Here is a 19686-nt window from a genome sequence, read left to right as displayed (position 1 = left end):
GTTAACCCGCCGCACAACCCCCGAAATGCTGGAGGACCACATCCTACTTTGGTCAGCGAGTCCACTGGACTTAGCCGGATAGCGTAGCTAAGCTGTACTACCGACCATTCCCCCATCCACCAACCGGGGGACGCTAACATAAAAGGAAGAGCACGCGCTACTGGTAGCGGAGAGGAAGATCTACCGAAAAATCCTAGGACCCACACGTGGAGAGGATGGAACCTGGAGACTCCGCAGGAGCCAGAAGATGGAAGATCTGTTGTCCGAGCCGAACATCATTAGAGAAACGACAGCCGCCAGACTCCGATGGCTCGGGCACGTAGTCTGGATGGGTGAGGATCGTGCAGTCTGGAGGGCGTACTCTGGAGTTCCAAATGGCCGAAGACCGTCTAGACGCCCTAGGTAAAGACCTTAGCGAACTCGGCGCTGTCGACTGGACAGAAACGGCTTTGGACAGAGAAGCATGGCGGTCTTTGGTGTCGGAGGCCAAGATCCACTTCGGGTCGCTGCGCCACAGCAGTAAGTAAGTAAGTAAGATTAATAAATTTATAAATAAATATTTGCGGACAATCTTACACAGATCGACCGAGCCCCAAACTAAGCAAAGTACTATGAGTACTAGGCGATGATATACATACGTATATAGATAAATACATACTTATATACATAGAAAACGCCCATGACTCAGGAACAAATATCTGTGTTCATCACACAAATTAATGCCCTTACCGAGATTCAAACCCGGGACCATCGGCTTCATAAGCAGGGTGCCCACTAGGCCAGACCCGTCGCCAAAGGGATTGTAAAGTTAGACCAAGACCAATATAAGTCTAAGAACGATTTTGATAGCACACGCAGTGCAAGTGTTATTTCAAACGTCAAACTTTTATGAAATTATGCTGACTTTTCTTGGTTCAAATCTAGACATCATCTGCACCAAGCTGCAGTATGAATTTAGTTATAGGTACCGGTTATTTTACCTTCGGTAAAATTTTACTTAAAGAGCAAAATAAGCATCTATCTGAAGAAACACAGGTAAGCCAAATGTCCATAAACCAAAGAGTAACTGACATTATTTCATGCTTTCTTATTTAATGTTTGTATTTGGTTTATATCATGTCAAGCAAATAATACTATTGATTATTTGTCAATATTTTAAGAGAGGCATTAAACTCTACAATGGTAGTAGCGACTTTAACCATTGATTGCTTTTATCATTCTTAGGCTGAAGAACAACATCTACATGTCACATGTCATATAACTTTACTGTGCAAACAACCAAGCACTAAAACAAACGCCTCGAACAATGCATTATTAAACTTTTGTTTTAAATTAACACTCGCCAAAAAGTTGATAATAAAACGAAAGCAGTCAGAGAAGGGTTGGTACTTATTGTTTAGCTCGTGACGCACGGAACAATACAAAATAAATGTTGGGGTTCAACCCTATGCCGGTCCTGATTTAAATTGTGATTATAGGCACATTTTAAATTAGTCTGCGATGTTTGCGAATATGAGAATAACACGAAGGAGAAACACTATCAAATAAACAAGCGAATATAGACACAAACGACGGATAAAGTTGAAAAGTAGTCCATCTCTGACTTATCGATGTGCCTATTTAGTATGAATAGGCATCTATTGCCTATTAAACTGCTCAAATGCATTAGCACTTATAAAATAAATCTAACTGCTTAGGAAAATAGTCGTGCAGTAAATAGGTTTAAAACTCTTAAAAGTATGGCCAGACGTTGAAAAAGCCGTCTATAAAGTGGTTCGCAGACTGGAATCGCTATTGCGGGAAGATCGAGTCTGGAGATGAAAAAACGCTCAACGCGCGATTAATCTGACCATAACTAGAGCAATGATGCGGATCAATGAAGAAACTGTACCGTTCGGAGATTATACAAAATTTTCATTCAAGTAAACCAAGGAAAGGTACTGTGGTACTGTGTAATCAGATTAGCTCAGTTGCATGCAGGTCAGTTTGTGCGTTCTGAACATAGCCGCATGTCTGCCGAGCCGAGCGTCAGTCATTCGCGTCGGTACTTCGTCGCGCTCCGGACGTCAGCGCGCGCGCCGCGGACGGTTAACGTTCCATTTTCAAATTCAAAATTTGACAGAACGATTTATGACAATTGTTCAAAATCAAACTGCCAGTGTTCAAACGTTGCATATATTTTCCAGTGAGTGTACATTGTGATGTTTCATACATAATTGGTTGTGTGCGTGTAGAGACAAGTGGTTGTGACCTTCGTTGTTAACAAAAAGGAGTACCTATGTTTTGAAACTAGTAGTGGAAAACATGAATTCGAAAAAGTTGGAGTGTTTCAATGATGATGATTCTGTGGATGAGAAACTGAGTCTCAGCTTTCTAGGTAAGTCCAGTCTAAAAAAAATGCAAAGTAAAAAAAAAATCGGTGGTGGTCTAGAGATCGAAATCATGGCGTTTTACCTATGGGGATAAAAATAGATATGAAACATTTAAAATACGATGATTTTGTGAATATCTTAATTAATTCCAAAAAGTAATAGAGCTCCTTCCAATGTTTTTTTATACCTGTTTATTATTATTTTACACTTACCTACCGATAATAACAATCGTCAATATCCAAGTTGACATATGTCACTAATAGTCTCTGACAGATTTTAGATTCTAATTACAAATTAAATTAACTGAACACTGTAATCCATTGTGATGTAAAGTTGCAATCGTCTGCATAAGATATGCAAATATGTACCTATAAGTTTATAAACACACATGTAGGTATATAATATCTAAACCATGTCTAATGATAACACAATATCTTTGACAGTTATTAATAACCTGCCCTACGATATGTTAAGTTTATTGTAAAACATTATTCGAAGGATGTTTCTTACTCCATACATAGTTAACCGTTTTGCGTATAAATGTTCTTGTCAATAATGTTGTTGACTTTCATTTTTACCATGTCCATTATTTCCATAAATAAAGTGTGTCAGTGTGTCCATAATATTTACAAACTGCAGAATTTCATTAACGTTTATATTTAACAATTAATTATTACTCACGTGTCCTCAATTTTAAGACGATTTATTAAGAATGTCAGATATGGTATCTTGATGAAATTTAAAGTCATTTGTATTGTCAATAAGTTTTTATCTAATATTGTCAGGATAATTGATAACACCATAACAGGGGTAACTGTTTGTTTCCGTACAATAAAACTGTTCTATTAGTAGATGATATCACTAAAATGCAAAGCTGCTCATCATATAACATATACACCGTGTTTTCTTTAATTCCGTTAACTTCAGATACACCGTGTTTTCTTTAATTCCGTTAACTTCAGGGTATCGGTAAGTACGTTTAAGGAAGCTAAATGGCGCAGTTAATTTTCAAAAATTTGTTGTTTTTGTAAAAAGTATATTTATGTTGCATATAGCGTTGCTATAACACGGGTATTACATTTAATTGAACCCAACCAAACAATTGAAAACTGTGACATATCAAAGTCATTTCGAACATAGATCGTCCGAGATAGTACGCACGTTTAGTAGCAAAAGTATCAACTCGTACTAAACACTAATCAATATGTAAACAGGCTCTACGGCAAGTGTACACGCTCGTAAAGGCCTTATAAGATAAAAATAAATTATTATCTCTGAAATGGAGTTTATTAGATTACCGGTGTAAAATAAGCAAGAAAGTTACTTATTTAAGCCCAGGAACCCTTGAAATTAACGGAAATAAATAAATAAAATACTGTGTGTATGTTTGTAGATGTTATCGTCTCATTTATTACAGTTTTATATTTACCATTGGTTAGATTTCCTGTGCTTGCTTTCCCTATACAATTTAATTTAATTTCACATTTTACGATTTCCTCAAAGAAATCGTTGTATGCACATTTGTAATTACGGATATAATAAATAAGACCATCATGTTCTGTTAGTATTTCTGATAAAAAGCTTTGCCTCATTAAATCATTTCGTAATTGCTTGCAATTTCTTACATTTTCGTCATTCAGTCTAGACAAAAAATCGTTGCCAAAAAGCACGTGGGCACGTATTACTCACGATTTTGCAAAAGTTACAGCAGGATCTGCAATAGCCATGACTGAGTCATTCGACCCACTGATTGTCACCCACAACACCATCTGTTATAGAAACATATACTCAGAGTGTAAAGACAATGACAGTATCCTGTCTCAGACGTTTAGGAATTCACAATGAGTTTTTATATGTCTTGGATATTTGGACGCGACAACTTCTCCAATCCAGGCTTGCGATACCCTTGTGTTTGCTTACGGCCTGCACACATACAGTATGTATCAGAACGAAAGGCAAAGAAAGAGATACAAATGTTTAGGTCATACTGAGCAACTTTTACAATGGGGCAAACCCAGAAATCGCGAAAATAAAATTTGGCTGTTTAATACATTTTGCTGGTCTAATGTTGAAATTTGCTATGAGATAGTCCATTTTTTTCGCGATTTCGGTGTTGGTCCTATATTAAAAATTGCTCAATATGACCTAAACGTTAACGGGTCTCTTTCTTTGCCTTTCTGTAACATACCTACTGGATATGGTTGATGGTAGATTACGGTGTATATGTCTACTCTGGTAGAGTCGTGAGGTTCAATGGCCAAAAATGTCTAACGATCGTGTAAACATGACAGTTATCATAATTTTGGTAGCGGTTTGTCTCGAATTTGCATTAGACATTTTATGGGACCATTAGTATGCTTGGAATGGTGTTCGCTACATAGATGTGATAAATGTCAAGACAAAGAAAATTTGGAAATAAAAAAATGTATGTCTGCAAATATGCCTTTCTAATACAAACACTATACCATTGTCCGGCAAAAATTGGCAAAAATTATTGAACTAGATCTCTAGGTCAAAGTGTCATTTAACAAAATACCTAATCTACAACAAAAAAACACAACAATATACGTTACAAAATGATTATAAGTAAGTACTGGTAACTAGTAACAGACTAAATCAATTATTAGTGTAATGATAAAATTAATGTTAATATGATTCTAAGCGTTACTCGATCTGTTAGTACCCAATAGGTTTAACGAGATGGTCTTGCACCATAAATTGCTGTTAAACAGACAACATAATTATCAGTCGGTTTAGCCATTTATTATACCCCCGCGGTTCTTGTAATTGGTTTCAAATCATTAGACTGTATGATTCCGTATTAAACTTTCAGTTTCAATCATTAGAAAAAAATATTCTTACTACTATTTAAATAAAGTTTAGAAAAGAAAACAATAAAAGAACAGGACGAACTGAAAATATTGACACCAAAAAATTATAAATCACTATTTAGTAATTGAAAAAAGTGAGATGATCTGAGAATATATGTTTTATGTCAAGCATATAACTAAAACTGAAGATTATTCAATTTATATGCCAATTAATGTACAGTCAAAAGATTTAATTTGTGACCCGTTTCGTACCTTGTCACAGTGACAATAGTATGAGGTCTCTAGCGACTTTCATGTTGTTTGTCACAAGGTACGAAATGGGTCACAAATTAAATCTTTTGACTGTACTTATATACTTTTATATAATTAGGTAGGCAAGTGACATATTGCTGTGTAAAACATCATTCAAGAACTCTTATTAAACACATTCGTCTTAGTGGACGAATCGTTAATAAAGTTGGGTACAGTTAATAAATGTGTTAAAGCCAACTGCCGTTAATTATATTCCTCACACCTCTCAGCACTTATTCAAATAAAGTAGGAAGCGGTGATATGTTAATGAGGTTTTTGCATAAATCTCGACTGGACTGATAACCTCTCTGGCATCAAAAAACTTGTTTTATTTATACATTCGAATGTGATAAATCTAGCGCCTATCTATGTAATTAATAATATTGGTCTGTCTTATTAATTATTTACCATAATTTTCAATGACACAGTTGATTACGTAAATGTATTGATGCGTAGGCGCTGTGATTGCCGTGACTTATTTTTTTTTAAATATTAAAACTTGGAAAGTTTTGATATCAAAAGCCTAACCAGATTTGTTTATTTGAATAAACCACATTTTATTACTTACATTCATCTAGTTAGACTTCAATGACTTTTCAATAAACTTAACAAAGGCTCATCCAAGTTATCGAAGTATTATGAAGCTAGCTTCGACTATATTACCGCAGGTAATAAAAATAATAATGTATTTGTACGTTAGACGTCTACAGAAATAGGTAAATTGCTGATCTTCGAGGCATAATACCATGTTGAACGGAACAAATGAGCTTTCACTCGCTTCAAAAGCGGTAAAAGACGACAAATTGTTGGTAATACTGTAAAAACCATTGATAAGGCTGATAGTTGGTATTAAGCTACTTAAGATCATAAAATTGGCTCAAGCCAATAAAGAGAAACTTTATTGCGGTTATAATGAAAACTTTACTATGAAGACAAATCATGTCGAGTTTAATGAGAGAGAAAATACAAAATAATAGAACTAATGCTTACTAAATTGCAATTACAATTATTTAACAATAGGTACTTAACATTATGAAGTACTGATAATGTTTAACCATCGTTAAAAAAAATCCCAGGAAGGAATTACAAGAAATCGGACGAAACTTAAAAATACCGCAACAGCTAAACAATCAACATTGGAAGCAAAAGCAATCAAGGTCCACTTCATTTCCGTTTGCAAAAAAAGAAAGCTAATTTACCACCTCGAAACTACCTGCGGTTCGCTTTACCGATGAAACCTCTTCTGTAACAAAGGGAACTCATTCTTTATCTGTCTATTTAACACTTAACCGTCGTTTGCGCTTCGCTTCGCTTCATCCACCGCAATCATTGTTAAAATCACAATATGTAAACAAATTAACGTTGCTAATACATTAACGTTTGACCACCAAGGTTTCTGTAGGATTACGAAGAAAACCAGCTTTGTATTGTTCATCTCTATTTACTCTCGGTATCCTAGTTTTGTCCAGTCCAACGAGCGGTTAATGAATTGTCACTAATTAAAGTCGGTATTTTCATGCATGCACTGCAGACAGGCACCTTGACTTTGCTTGTCTGTTAGTTTATTTCACATCGCATACAATGAGTTAGCTCTAATTTGAATATCTGGACGTTGATCTACATTGTTTATTTTCAATTTGCACCGGTAGTTTTACTGTAATTTGGATTTGATCGTAAGCTTCGAGATAAGAACCTTTAATCCAACTGGCGAAAATTTGTATTATGTTCCTCAGACAGCTTAAGTAATACAAACGTACCTCTTGGTGACGTTAGACTCATCCTTATTATGAAGTAGTATTTTATCAGTGAGGTTTGATTTATTATTCTGACCTTACTTCAATTTTCTTTTTTACTGGTCGAGTTGTGAATATTGTGATCTAATAGGAAATGTCTTTAGGGGTTTTTTTCTCTTGACCTAATGGACGCACTCGCACCAGCTGCTAAGACAATGCATTAGATCTAAGGGCCTAAACAAATACAAATAAGCTTTGGAAATGGTACAGACGCACTAATTTGCTTCTTTAATATTGACTCAGCTTTTACCTGGTGGTACGTTGGTCGTGTTTATTTGATATTTCCTAACAAGTACATACCTGTTATGAAGACATTGTTCGCTTAGAACAAAAAATATAAATAGGTTAAATACTTCCAGTAATATTGAAAATTTAAAAATAAATGACCTCTTGTCAATTTTTATACTGACATTTAAGTCATTTAATAATTTGACCGATAAATGTAAATAGTGATCACTAAGAAAATATCAAACATTTTCACATTTGATAATTAACATGACAATTCGACGAGTAACTTAAATTATGTCCACCAATGTTACAAATTGATCATAAATTTCCTCTTAATATCAATATTTCAAAAACAATTGAGACCCCATAGTGTACCCTGAGGTACTCCCACCTAACTCGATCCCTGTGAAGTTTACTTGCATATTAGCATAGTTATTGGAGTGCGATGCACCGAGGAGGTTCATCGTACCGTATGGGAGACCGCAACTGATCGTGAATAGCTTGTGTCAATGTACATTTGATCTATTAAGGTAGTGCTTCCAAATATCGAAGTTAGACTACGGCATTTACACATAACCTACTTATGAAGACATGATTATGAGCTATATTTTCTTTTATTACTTGATTTGTTATACTGATAAGATAACAAAGATACACGATAAAGTAATAGGTTACAAAGAATTTAATGAAATTTATGCTTATAATAAAAACAGAGTGAGGTTAAATCACATTCCGATGAACTATAATTCTCTTAGCTCAAGGCAATGCAATAACTTATAAGGCTTCTGTAATGTATTGAATTTCATTATATGAGCTGGAATGTACATGGCACAATGTTTATTACAGTTAAAATCTATTTATGGATTTCGATATAAACCTATCTATGGCAATTAGGAAATAAATAGTATAGCATTATTTCTTCTGATATCACAAGTAAAAAAACATTAAAAGAGGAAATGTACTCGAAACTACTACAAACAACATAAAACTTATAAAAATATTACATATGTAATCAAACTTATAAAAAATGCGTTTTTAATAATGCCGATCAAAAGCAATATATTTTATTCCATAACAAAAATATTCAATCAATAACCAATAGTCGTGTGTTCACATAGTTAATTGAAACAAGATCATCTATAGAACCGCGGGAGGTAAAGGAATCCCGTGGGTGTAGAAATTGATCTTCCCTCCCACTCACACCGACAAAGACAGAACGGGATGAAATAGGATACAATACTTCCATAACCACTCCAAGCTGATCCTAGTTTCAAGACGCACACATGCTACTGAATAGTGAAAGAGAGTTCAAAGAAATATGGTCATCACTTAGTCATTTATACCTACCTGCTAATGGTGTAAAAAAGGACTCGTCGAAATACGGGTTCCAAAAAAAAATCTGTTGTCTTGTGTTCAAGCCGACTCTAATGAAATGGGAATCGTTCTCTGGAGACTACACTTTACACCTGATAATGCTGGATTATTTCTTTACGATTGGATATAAAATTAGAAGCTTATTTTTTATAATGGATTAAATTGCGACAAGGGATTATAGTTCTGAAATATCACACTTTAAATTGTTAACGTGGGAGGAGTTTTTTATAGGGCGACATCGGATGCTACCGATGCATACTCAACAGTCATAATATCATACTTAAGCTTTTAAACCTAAAAATACTTGTAAATGCTGCGCACCGCTGCTAGATAAATTCCATTCTTAATTTTTGGTCAAAGAAAGCAAATAATTTCAAAAAGGCAACCACTAGACGTTGCTATTTTGCATCTCTCAAGCAAAACACATTTATTTTAATAGGTCTTGCATAACATAAGATCACTGATAAAATCACATCTGTTACTATTCTTGCTTGCGAGTTAACGACTAACTGTCTCGCCATCTTATAAGATTCATCGGCTTCCGAGAAAGGTTCTTTTTACTTCGCAAAAAACGTCTGCATGTTGCCCGCTAATAAACAGTAGCCGTAACGTTATCCCTTGACACCGCTCCTTTATTTAAAAGCCTAATTATCCACAAGTCTCCGACGACAAATTACTGATCTCATTAATTTTGTAATGGACCTGCACCATATAATATAGGCCATTATGCAAGCCTCAAGAAAGGGTACCGGCGCACAGTTAGTTTTACATCTCCAGCTATCGTATTTACTCCCAAATCGACTTTAAATCTCTGCAGTTAAAGACCACCGGTGTAGCTGATATCTGTATTTTTAAAAAGTTATCGTTCGTTACGTAAATAACTTTTGACTTTTGAGAGGTGAGAAAATAATTGTAAATACAGCCATGGTATACGAAAAGGGCGGTACCTGACACGGCTTCTGTAATTATGTTTTTATCGAAATTATTTACGAAAGTTCTGTAGCAGATTATGACAACCACATAACAATCTCAGATGTTTTTTTTTTTCATGGATGGAAACATTTTGCTTTTGTGGTTATAATTTTATAAAATAGTAGTATATATGAAGTAAAAAAGGGTTTAGTGTTTTTCGCAAGTTGTATTTGTACCCTATAAAACACTATAAATATTACCAGTACTAAAAATAACTGCCTTATGAAATTCACATACCATTAATTAATCCATGTATGGGATGCATTGAATCTTCACCAAGATGCATATCTACGTTACCTTTAACTTTACCTTTAGGTAATGAGCCTGTGAAAGCAAAATCGGTTTTATAAGATTTCTCTAATAAATGTCTTGGGACATAAATTATCGGGATATTGGTTTCGAGTGCCCTAGAGCCTACACGCGTTTTATTGGCACATTCGTAATTATGGGAAGTTATTTTAATAGTACAGTTGGATTTATCATCAGCTCATTAAAATGTCATCTTCGAACAGTTCATCTTGAATCATGGATTGTTTATGATTGTTTCTATTTCAAATATATTCTAATCTAGCTATTTCAAGCTATAGTTTTTTCTCTTATTTCCTGTTTATACGATATTTTTTTAGCTTAAGCGCAATGTTAGTGAGTTGATTCAAATTACTGAATTCGTTTTTCTTTCTCAGCTTCTCAATTTAATCTTATTCATGCGCAGAGCTATTTACCAAAAGAAAATATCTTATATTTGACAAAATTCTTTGAACCTAAAGTATACATCAAACCTATGCTTAGCATACATACACCAAGTAGGTGTTTATCCCATTATTCCTCCGACTCTCGTTTATATCCAAACTAGGACAAATTAGAGAGAACCCGGAGCTCGGACGAGTCGACGACTGCAACCAATTTATTGCCCGGAGGTATCGCTACGTCCATCTTTTGCTTCAGGAAGACAGTGGAAGGTCAAAGACGTACCGGCTCAGATAATCCATATGCGGAATAACGTTAATTATTATATTGAAGACCGGTGATGAGATTTCTACTGCTTCTTTTGGGTTGCCTTCCATGACGCATACATCCTAAGGCAGAAAACATACTAGTCAATTAATTATGTTTTACAATTGTAAAAGGAAAAAGCTCTTTGTAAGATTGTGTGATTATTTTGCAACGATACATTTTTAGTGCTCTCTACAAAACTTTGTTCACGGAGTACTTCCCTAAGTGCTCCGAAGTGTGTCATTGTCCAGTGATCACTTCGGTCTTGCTAATCGGTTATTATGAGTTTTTCTATAAAGCATATTTAAATTACATCAAACAATTCCTTTCCTTTCCGTCCATAGTTCGTCAAGCCATTTAGAATTGTTAAATAGAATTAAAATTCCGTACCAGTACTTTTCTACCGTTTTAATAGCTTTTAAGTATCTGTACAAATGGAAAAGCCTCTAAGGTCACCATAATAAGCCCTTGTATACAGAAAAGTTATTACCCAAGCGCATCTTAATGATTTCATCAATGGATTAGTAAAAAAAAAAATCCTTTCACGATTTTAATGTTTCTTGTACAGTTAAAGATTCCTTGGATGTCTTAAACCTACGAACTGTTTAACGATTTATAAAATAATATATATGGAGATGGTTAGATATTTGAATCGAATGTAAACATAAATACAATATATTAGAATAAAACCTACAGATGATAAGTTTACTCGATAATTAGAGTCAGACCAAGACAAATGTGCAACAATTTTGATAGCACACGCAGTGCGAGTGTTATATATACGTCAAAATTTCATAGAAGTTTGACGTTTAAAATAACACTTTCACTGCGTGTTCTATCAAAATCGTTGCAGACTTGTCTTGGTCTGACTTTATGCGTTTTTCTATTTGTTATGCAAGGTTCTTCTGGAAAATACGTTTGACGAGGTCAGTCGTTTGAAATACTATTCAACTATTTATAATAGCAGACTTAAATAATAATACATGCATTATTTATTGCAATCATAAACACGTTGTTACATAACATCTCCCCAATCTGCGAAACGGCCGAATGAATTACAAAAACGTTGTTACAGTTTTATATCATGGTCAGTAAGTCAATTTAAATGTCAATAAAAACTGACGAAACTCATTCTCAACGTGCTAATTATTTTGTAGAAATTAAGAATTTCGAGTTGACTTGAAAAAAAACCGATGAAATTAAATTAACACTTGAAATGACGAATCTGGACAAACAGAAGTACCGTAAGGAACAGAGTTTTCATTTCCTGACAGATGTTTCTCTACATAAATTAGCATAAAACCGTTATGTTTAAGTTTTGAATTGACAAAAGCTGTACCTTCAAAAATTACAGATTCATATTTGTCTTTAGACAGAAGTATATTTCTATCCAACTTATGAACTTATACGAACTCGGGATCGAGCCCTCAAACTTTACCAATACTAACTACACTAAAAAAACATGATCTATCGAGTACGCATTAAAGTGATTTTCATTACCATTAACTGCTTTATACAAATGTTAGAAAAACAGTAAAATACAAACGTTAACGGTTAGAATATTTCTAAGTATTGAAAAAACGATAAAAATAAACGAACAGTCACTACATTTTAGCTACTCAAAACGGTAAAATTTACTGTTTTATTCGATAGGCTCATTTGCAACTGTTTAAAGCATTACACGTTAATGCAATTTCAATTGTTTTAATGGTTTTTTTTTCTCAGTGCAAGTAAAAGTTTGAAACACTTTAGCGTCAGTCCAACAGAATGTATATATCGTCTTTCTTTTTGACAAGCTTTTATTTAATTAACTTACGTATATTTGTTAGTTAGTATTTTAGTGTGGGTCAAATCTTGGAAGCTAAATTTGACCCACTTCCCGATATCGGCTTTAACAAAAAATTTGCATACATATATTTATGTAAGTCGGGTGACAATGCAATGTTATGGTACATTTGAGCTGATCTGATGATGAAGGCAGGAGGTGGCTATAGGAACTCTGTGATGAAACGACGCAACCTAATTGTGTTAGTTGTTTTTAGGATTGTCAAATTTATGCCAAAAACATTTTCTCTTATCCCACATGACCTAAACTACTTTTAAAGTACCTAGTGTACTTTAAAACTACAACAATAAAGCCTTATAAAATAATACCGTGACTCTAACTACCTTTTATTTCAAAAACAGAATCATCAACGTTCGGTATTCTTCAAAGGCAAAACCATCCGTATCATCAATATCGAAATCATCAGTATTGAAATTGAACCATAATCTCCAATTGCATTCAAGCTGAAGTTCACATAGTAAAGTTGAAAGGTATTAGCTTATTCAGGCCATAGCGGAACGGGAATATAAATACGGTTTTCATTGCACTCTGACATACTATAAGTGCGGACATAAAGTAGACTAGACCCCGCTAATCCGCTTTGGGTACTAGTTTTGTATGGTCCTTCCTGAGAGATTTTCGGTTATGTTATACTACCAGTGCTAGGGGAAGTATGCACTATTCGCAAACACGTTTATCTTGTATGCTAACGATGGCGTTTTAGAAATGACAACATATATTAGCTATACAGAAAAGTACTGTAATAATTCTGACAAGTAATACTAAGACTATTTCTAGTAAAAGCCTGTTTACAAGTTTTCATTGTAGTTTGTTTTTATTATGGTATTTTCACTCGGTACTAAAGATTCGAGTTCTACAAAATTTATTATTTTATACATATTTATATTAATTTCTCGAATTAAATATTGTCCAAAGTTGACTGAAGAGATTTTTCATTTCTCTTTATCAGAATCTAAATAGCTCCTCCAAATGAAACTTCCCATACCTATAACATGTACTAACGAGAAATTGGCATATCAGATGTTGCTATATTTTCCAGTGATGTGCTTTTGCATATGCGGCGTCTATTCAGATATATGTCTGAGATAGTGAGCCGCGGGGCCTGGTCAATGCGTGCCTTCATTTGTTATTTCATTTTAACAGCCGTAGCGTGATATTGTTGCTAATAAATTTGTTGTAACAAGACTTGGGGAGATTTAATGGTGAAAGCTGTGTTTTGTTTCATTCTTCATCATCGTCAAATGTAAAAGGTTTTGTTGGAAATTGTCCATTATCCTTAGAGTATTAGTATTATTTAATTATTTATTTATTCTTTATTGCTCATAAGACATCAATTATGATCAATTTTGATGACAAAACATAGATGATATCTCTATCCCTAACGAAGTTGGTCCTTAGTTCAAAGCCATGGTCATGTATGCGTGATAAAGATATAGCGTATGTGTATTTTTGATTCTTTGATCTATTTAAACTATAAATGCCTTAATTGCTTAATTTATGTTTGATCGATCTGTCATAATTTAATGAATATTGTTCAAGTTTTTTTCTACTTTTAGTCACATTTTCATACAAATTAGACCTAATGTTTATACATTTTTGGTTTTCTACAATAAAAAAAATATATAATTTAATTTAAAAAATCTGACGAGTAAAAAATCTTTCGCCCTTAATCCACTGTGATTTGATACATATGCTTCCTTATAAAGCTACCATTGGATCCTAAAATAGCCAAATAACTAGTTCAAACCTTTTTAAAGACCCCGTCTTAACTTAACAGACGCCATCATCATAAGTGTTTCTTTCGTAATCGGTATTTGTATCTGGTAGCTATGGTGAAATCACAATAAAAATAAACAGTACCTTGGCCTTTGTTAAGGTTATACTTACACTTGAAATCGTTTTATCGATTTCGTATACTCAAGTCGTTGGTGTAAGACTGAAGGGAATATTTTGTTGGACATGCTTATGTACCGGTAATGATTGGAGCAGAAACGTTTTTGTTTTAAACATACGTGCTGGCTAATTTTAAAGGGTCACCGCAGTGTTCGCATAGCTGCATGCAACCCTAGTGGTGGTATTGTTGTAGTTTACAAGCATTTACTGTGTTGTCTCAGGTAAACACTTAAATCGACAGAAAACACGGAAGGTCGCGGGTTAAAGGTTACATCCAATATTTTGAACATTGTCTAATTAAGGCACAATAGGCCCACATAGCCTTCACACAGTGCTTCCTTTGGAGCACTAGACATCTTACTCACTGTCAAGAACACAATACAATAAACCTTCAAAGTAAGTAGTAGTGCTATTATTTCTTGGGTGGTTATCACGTGCAGCAAAATGCAGCTTGTGAGGCCTCCAACAGGGTTGGACTTTCTGATCATTAATCAAGATCGTAGTAGTGGTAGGTATTGCACTATTGATCGTTGTGGGTTCAATTAATACAAGACACACAGTTAACGTGTGTAGATTTTTGTATACTAAACTGTGGAATGAACTATTATTACCAGACATAGAAGTTTTTGTGGCAAAAACGAGTGTCTGAAAACTTTAAACATCGATAAATCTATTATCCATAAGTCAGTCATAGATTAATAACTAAGAGATGTATATTCTACTTGCTGTTACTTACCGAGAATTTTCAAGAATGAAAATTAATTACAAATCTTGACATAATTTCTTTATTACATTTATTTTGTACTTAAAAATAAAAACATAAATCTTAGTATACCTACAGTACTAAAAGAATAGAAAACGACCAATATATTAAAGAAGATATGGAACGTGTTGTGTATTTTGCGGTAGCTATCTTCACTTTATAAAATATAGGTATGTAAGTAACGTTAATGTAACATCGTTAACAAATATGTTGATATTTCATTTTGTCAAACACTTTATTTTGCCACAAAAACTTCTATGTCTGATTATTACCCGCGATATTATCAGACCGATACCACTTTCAAGCTTTCAAAAAAGAGCGTATTCCCATCTTTAACCATCATGCAACCCCTCTGGTGTCCATGTGTAATGGTAATTGCTTACCATCAGGCGATGCGTCTGCTCGTTTGTTCCCTATATAAAAAACGTTGATTAAGTCAAGATACTACCTGTTTTTATCGTGGCAAAACGGCCCCTTATCTAAGTTTGATGTTTTATTTCCTGTGCTTATCTGACGCATGCTTGATCGGTCGCGTTATGCAATGAATGGGAAGGACAGGAATGTGGGTTGGATTCTATATAATTATAGTATCATGTAAAATACTTAATATAAACGTACTTTTTCATTAAGTTTCTTTTAAAAATGTAAAATAATCCGTTAAATTTGTAAATTTTGTTTTGTTCACTTTGAACTGCGCGATCATAGAGGAAATATATTTTGCATCAAAATATCAGTTGTAAACATACAAAAGAACATTAAAATTTGGAAACAATAAGCAGCGTTTTCGTTATAAAACTACCTATTGACAGTTGATTTAAAAAAATATTAATGATATAAATAATGTATAAAAAAGTGATATTGCTGACTGCTTGCTGTATTATAAAAAAAATAGTTAAAAGAATTAAGGGCCAGTTTCACAATATCCAAGTAAAGTATTGGATAGGGTTACCTATCATAATGTCGAAATTCGTTACTCCGAATATTATTAGCCCGAAAACGTTTCCCTTTTTTCCACTTCGCGTAATTATTGTTTGCCCGAAATTACGTTTCCCATATTATTATGTCCCCTATTTTTATTTCGTCGCAATTTCATTTCGCTTATGATTCGAATCGCCACTTATTGAAATCCCGAAGTTTCATTTGCCAACTAATTTATTTGGCGTAAAGTTTTACTTCCGAAATATTACTTTTCCGCTGTGTCAAAACATCGAATCGCATGAGTTTGCAATGTAATTCTAGCGCCAGTTTGTCTCCGCGGGGTCGCAATTCTAACTTAACCTAACCCACTTTTCTAGCGCCAGTTTGTTTCCGCGGGGTCGCAGTTCTAACCTAACCTAACCCACTTTTCTAGTGCCAGTTTGTTTCCGCGGGGTCGCAGTTCTAACCTAACCTAACCCACTTTTCTAGCGCCAGTTTGTTTCCGCGGGGTCGCAGTTCTAACCTAACCTAACCCACTTTTCGTGCCAGTTTTTTTCCGCGGAGTCGCAGTTGTAACCTACTTAACCCACTGTTCTAGCACGAGAGTCGCAAAAACCAAATCATAACACAAAAAAGCGACAAGCAACAAATTTCCAAATGCCGGGAATAATTAATAAAATCTGTTGCAATTTTTTTTATGGCATTCGGTGTAATGATATTAGGGGAAATGAAATTTAGGTGTAACGTAGCATCGGAATTATGGAAAGTGGGGTAACAAATCAGTTGTCAAACAATAAAGTTGGCAAACGTTCTTCGGGCTATTGAATTTCGTAAGTATGGTAAACAAAGCAGATGGATTTAAAAAAATCGGGGAACTGTTTTCGGACAAGTGAAAATCGGACAAGTCAGTTTCGGAAGATCGATAGGTTACCATTGGATAGCTAATTAACATATAAATTAACTGCCAGATAAAACTTCCTGCAAAACTTAGCCCTTTATCTACCAGTTAAGCTTATTTGAAGATTATGAAACGCAAACGATGACTTTATTCGGCAGATATGGCAAGTAGCTTATTCAGGACTTTCCTTGGACAACAGGGCCTTAATATCATAAAACTCGTGTACATAAAAACAAAAAAAAAGTTTCAAAACACTTGAGATATAACTATAAAAGCTTTACCTGATTGAATACATAAAAAAGTAAGAATTCAAATGAATCACTTAGCCAGTGAACTTTACTGGTTCCGATAGTATCAAGAGCCCTCAGGTCCAGGTCAATCTTGAAGTGGCTATTTAGCAGGCTCAATAAAATTTTACACGGAAAGTAATTGTTGGGTAATGCGAAACCCGTGTTCTGTTGCATTAACTTTTACTAACCATTGGTAAGTCTTATTTGATTGCAATAAGGTGTATTTTCATATAGTCAGTTCTCGACTATGGTACAGTCAGCAACATACGTACAAAGGTTTATAGACTTTATTTCGTGGTGATAAGGTTCTAAATACAAATTTATATTGGTTGCTGACTGTAGTGTAAGGGAGTGGACTTATGTGGCCACCTTAGTTGCGTAAAGTTTATTTCTATGTTGGTAAAATGTTTAGTGGAAAACCATGTACAGTTTAGGTTTAGGATGCTGCTGATATTAAATTGCTCGCTGTAGCTTTCTAACAAATTGCGATGAAAAACGACAAATCAGAATTGGATGTCTTTTAATTTAAATATGATCCAACACTGGAATAAGCTCAATTAGACGTTAGAAAGCTTAGATTATATTCCACTAGCAATTCGCAATGTAGCTTACATTATAATTCAAATAGCGGTACCTGAATTTCACTTAATTTTCATGAACTATGCTTATTTAATATTGTCTCTATTTAGCTCAGTATTTGTTACTTTTTAAATCATTATATTTACTAAATAGATATATACGAAGCTATTACTATAAAAAACTTGTGCGCGCTGAGACCCCATGGACCTAGCATTTCAACGCCACATAGTACAAAATGGTACTCTCTACCGAGGCTCTTTTATTTATTACGTTTCAGTATTTGTTATCCTAATATCGTTATGACAATTCAAATCATTTTGCAATTGCACTTGCTGGCCTTGACTTAATTAACTTTCAAAATAATTTCATCAATGGTTTACTAAACTAATCCTTTCCCGCGAAAACACATGTTACTCAAGAAACGCTAATGAAAACCAAAGTCCTAAATTTCAATCGGATCAATAAATAAGGGTCCCCACCAAGCAATCTCAGTGTAACAACTCCATTCCCATGGAGATGTTATCAAGGATCAAGGCATGCCATTCTGCGGGTAGCCTAATTAACTCGCTACAATTAAATCTGGTTGACTGTGATTTAATGGTTGAGAAGTTCGATCGGACGTAGGTAGTGACGAAATGGGAGTTTGGCAATAGTTGCAAGTCCAAAATTCTGTTTTGTCAGCGAGCACACTCCACTGATTTTCGTTGTTCCGCTCAGTAAATTAGGGGGATTTCTTTTGATAATTGAGTCATATGATAGGAAAGCAAAGTTTTTACTGTGAGTACATAGAACACTTTATTGCACACCTTAATAGAAAATACAGATTTAGCAAAACAATTGGATGTTGGTGACTTTGCTTCTATATCATACAATTGTCTATAGTTTCGATCTCGTATTCAAATATGCCGATTCGATTGTAGTAAGTAGATAACGGGCGGAAAATTATTATTTCGACAGGTATTGGTATTCTATAAACATCTTCGTCAAACAAACAACGCATAACTAGTGGCTCTGTGAGCTGTAAACCTCGCAAATGTCCAGGGCTCCGCCATTTAAAAAAAATCCTAAAACTGATTTGACACAAAATTCTATATAATTATCGAACCTGCTCACCAAATTTTACGAGAATCGATTGAGAAATGCGACCTGCAGAGAAGAAAATCCGAACATACGAAAGAATTTTTGCCCAAGCTGAAACCTTCGCAATTAATCAATTAATAATTTGAAAAAAATTAAAAAACCCTTAAAACTTTCTCTTAAGTTTAAGTTTCAACTATTAAGGATTCATAAACTGAATTTCGATATTTCCGACTGTAATAAAACTGTTATTAAAAAAACGGTAAAATAACTACGGGATTTCAAACGTACCACACACATCGAAACTTAACGGATGAATGAGAAAAGGTCGTATAATCAATAAATTTCAAATACACTTAAGTTTGTTTGGACTTGTTACAGAATTTAGAAAGTTGCATTGATGCGCAAATTACCCATGCAATTTTACCTCGTAAAGTGCATCAATTAGACTCTATCGATGATGTCTTAATTAATGCAGTTGTAAAAAAATACATTTCTCTTCGTTAGTACAGTTATTTTAACTAACATTCGTTGCATCGTTAGTTTTGTCTTTGATTGGTAAAAAATT

General features: G+C 34.3%; 1 protein-coding gene across 4 annotated transcripts in view; it reads left to right on the top strand.

Annotated features, from left to right (window-relative positions):
- The window catches only part of LOC133522653 (protein TANC2), a 262748-nt gene that overhangs the window by 54088 nt on the left and 188974 nt on the right, over positions 1–19686 (top strand). Inside the window, exon 1 of one of the 4 annotated variants that reach the window (XM_061858042.1) lies at positions 2032–2377. The exons of 2 other annotated variants lie outside the window; for them this stretch is intronic. In XM_061858042.1, coding sequence (XP_061714026.1) covers positions 2305–2377 — 73 coding nt within the window. In that variant the 5' untranslated portion in view covers positions 2032–2304. Of the gene's footprint in view, positions 1–2031; positions 2378–19686 lie in introns of those variants that run through there. One more of the 4 variants, XM_061858043.1, reaches the window with a different exon arrangement.

The sequence above is a fragment of the Cydia pomonella genome, chromosome 11 (assembly GCF_033807575.1).
Source record: "Cydia pomonella isolate Wapato2018A chromosome 11, ilCydPomo1, whole genome shotgun sequence".
NCBI lineage: Eukaryota > Metazoa > Arthropoda > Insecta > Lepidoptera > Tortricidae > Cydia > Cydia pomonella.
Note: the sequence above shows the minus strand (reverse complement) of the source record. Positions and strands in the feature narration are given on the sequence as shown.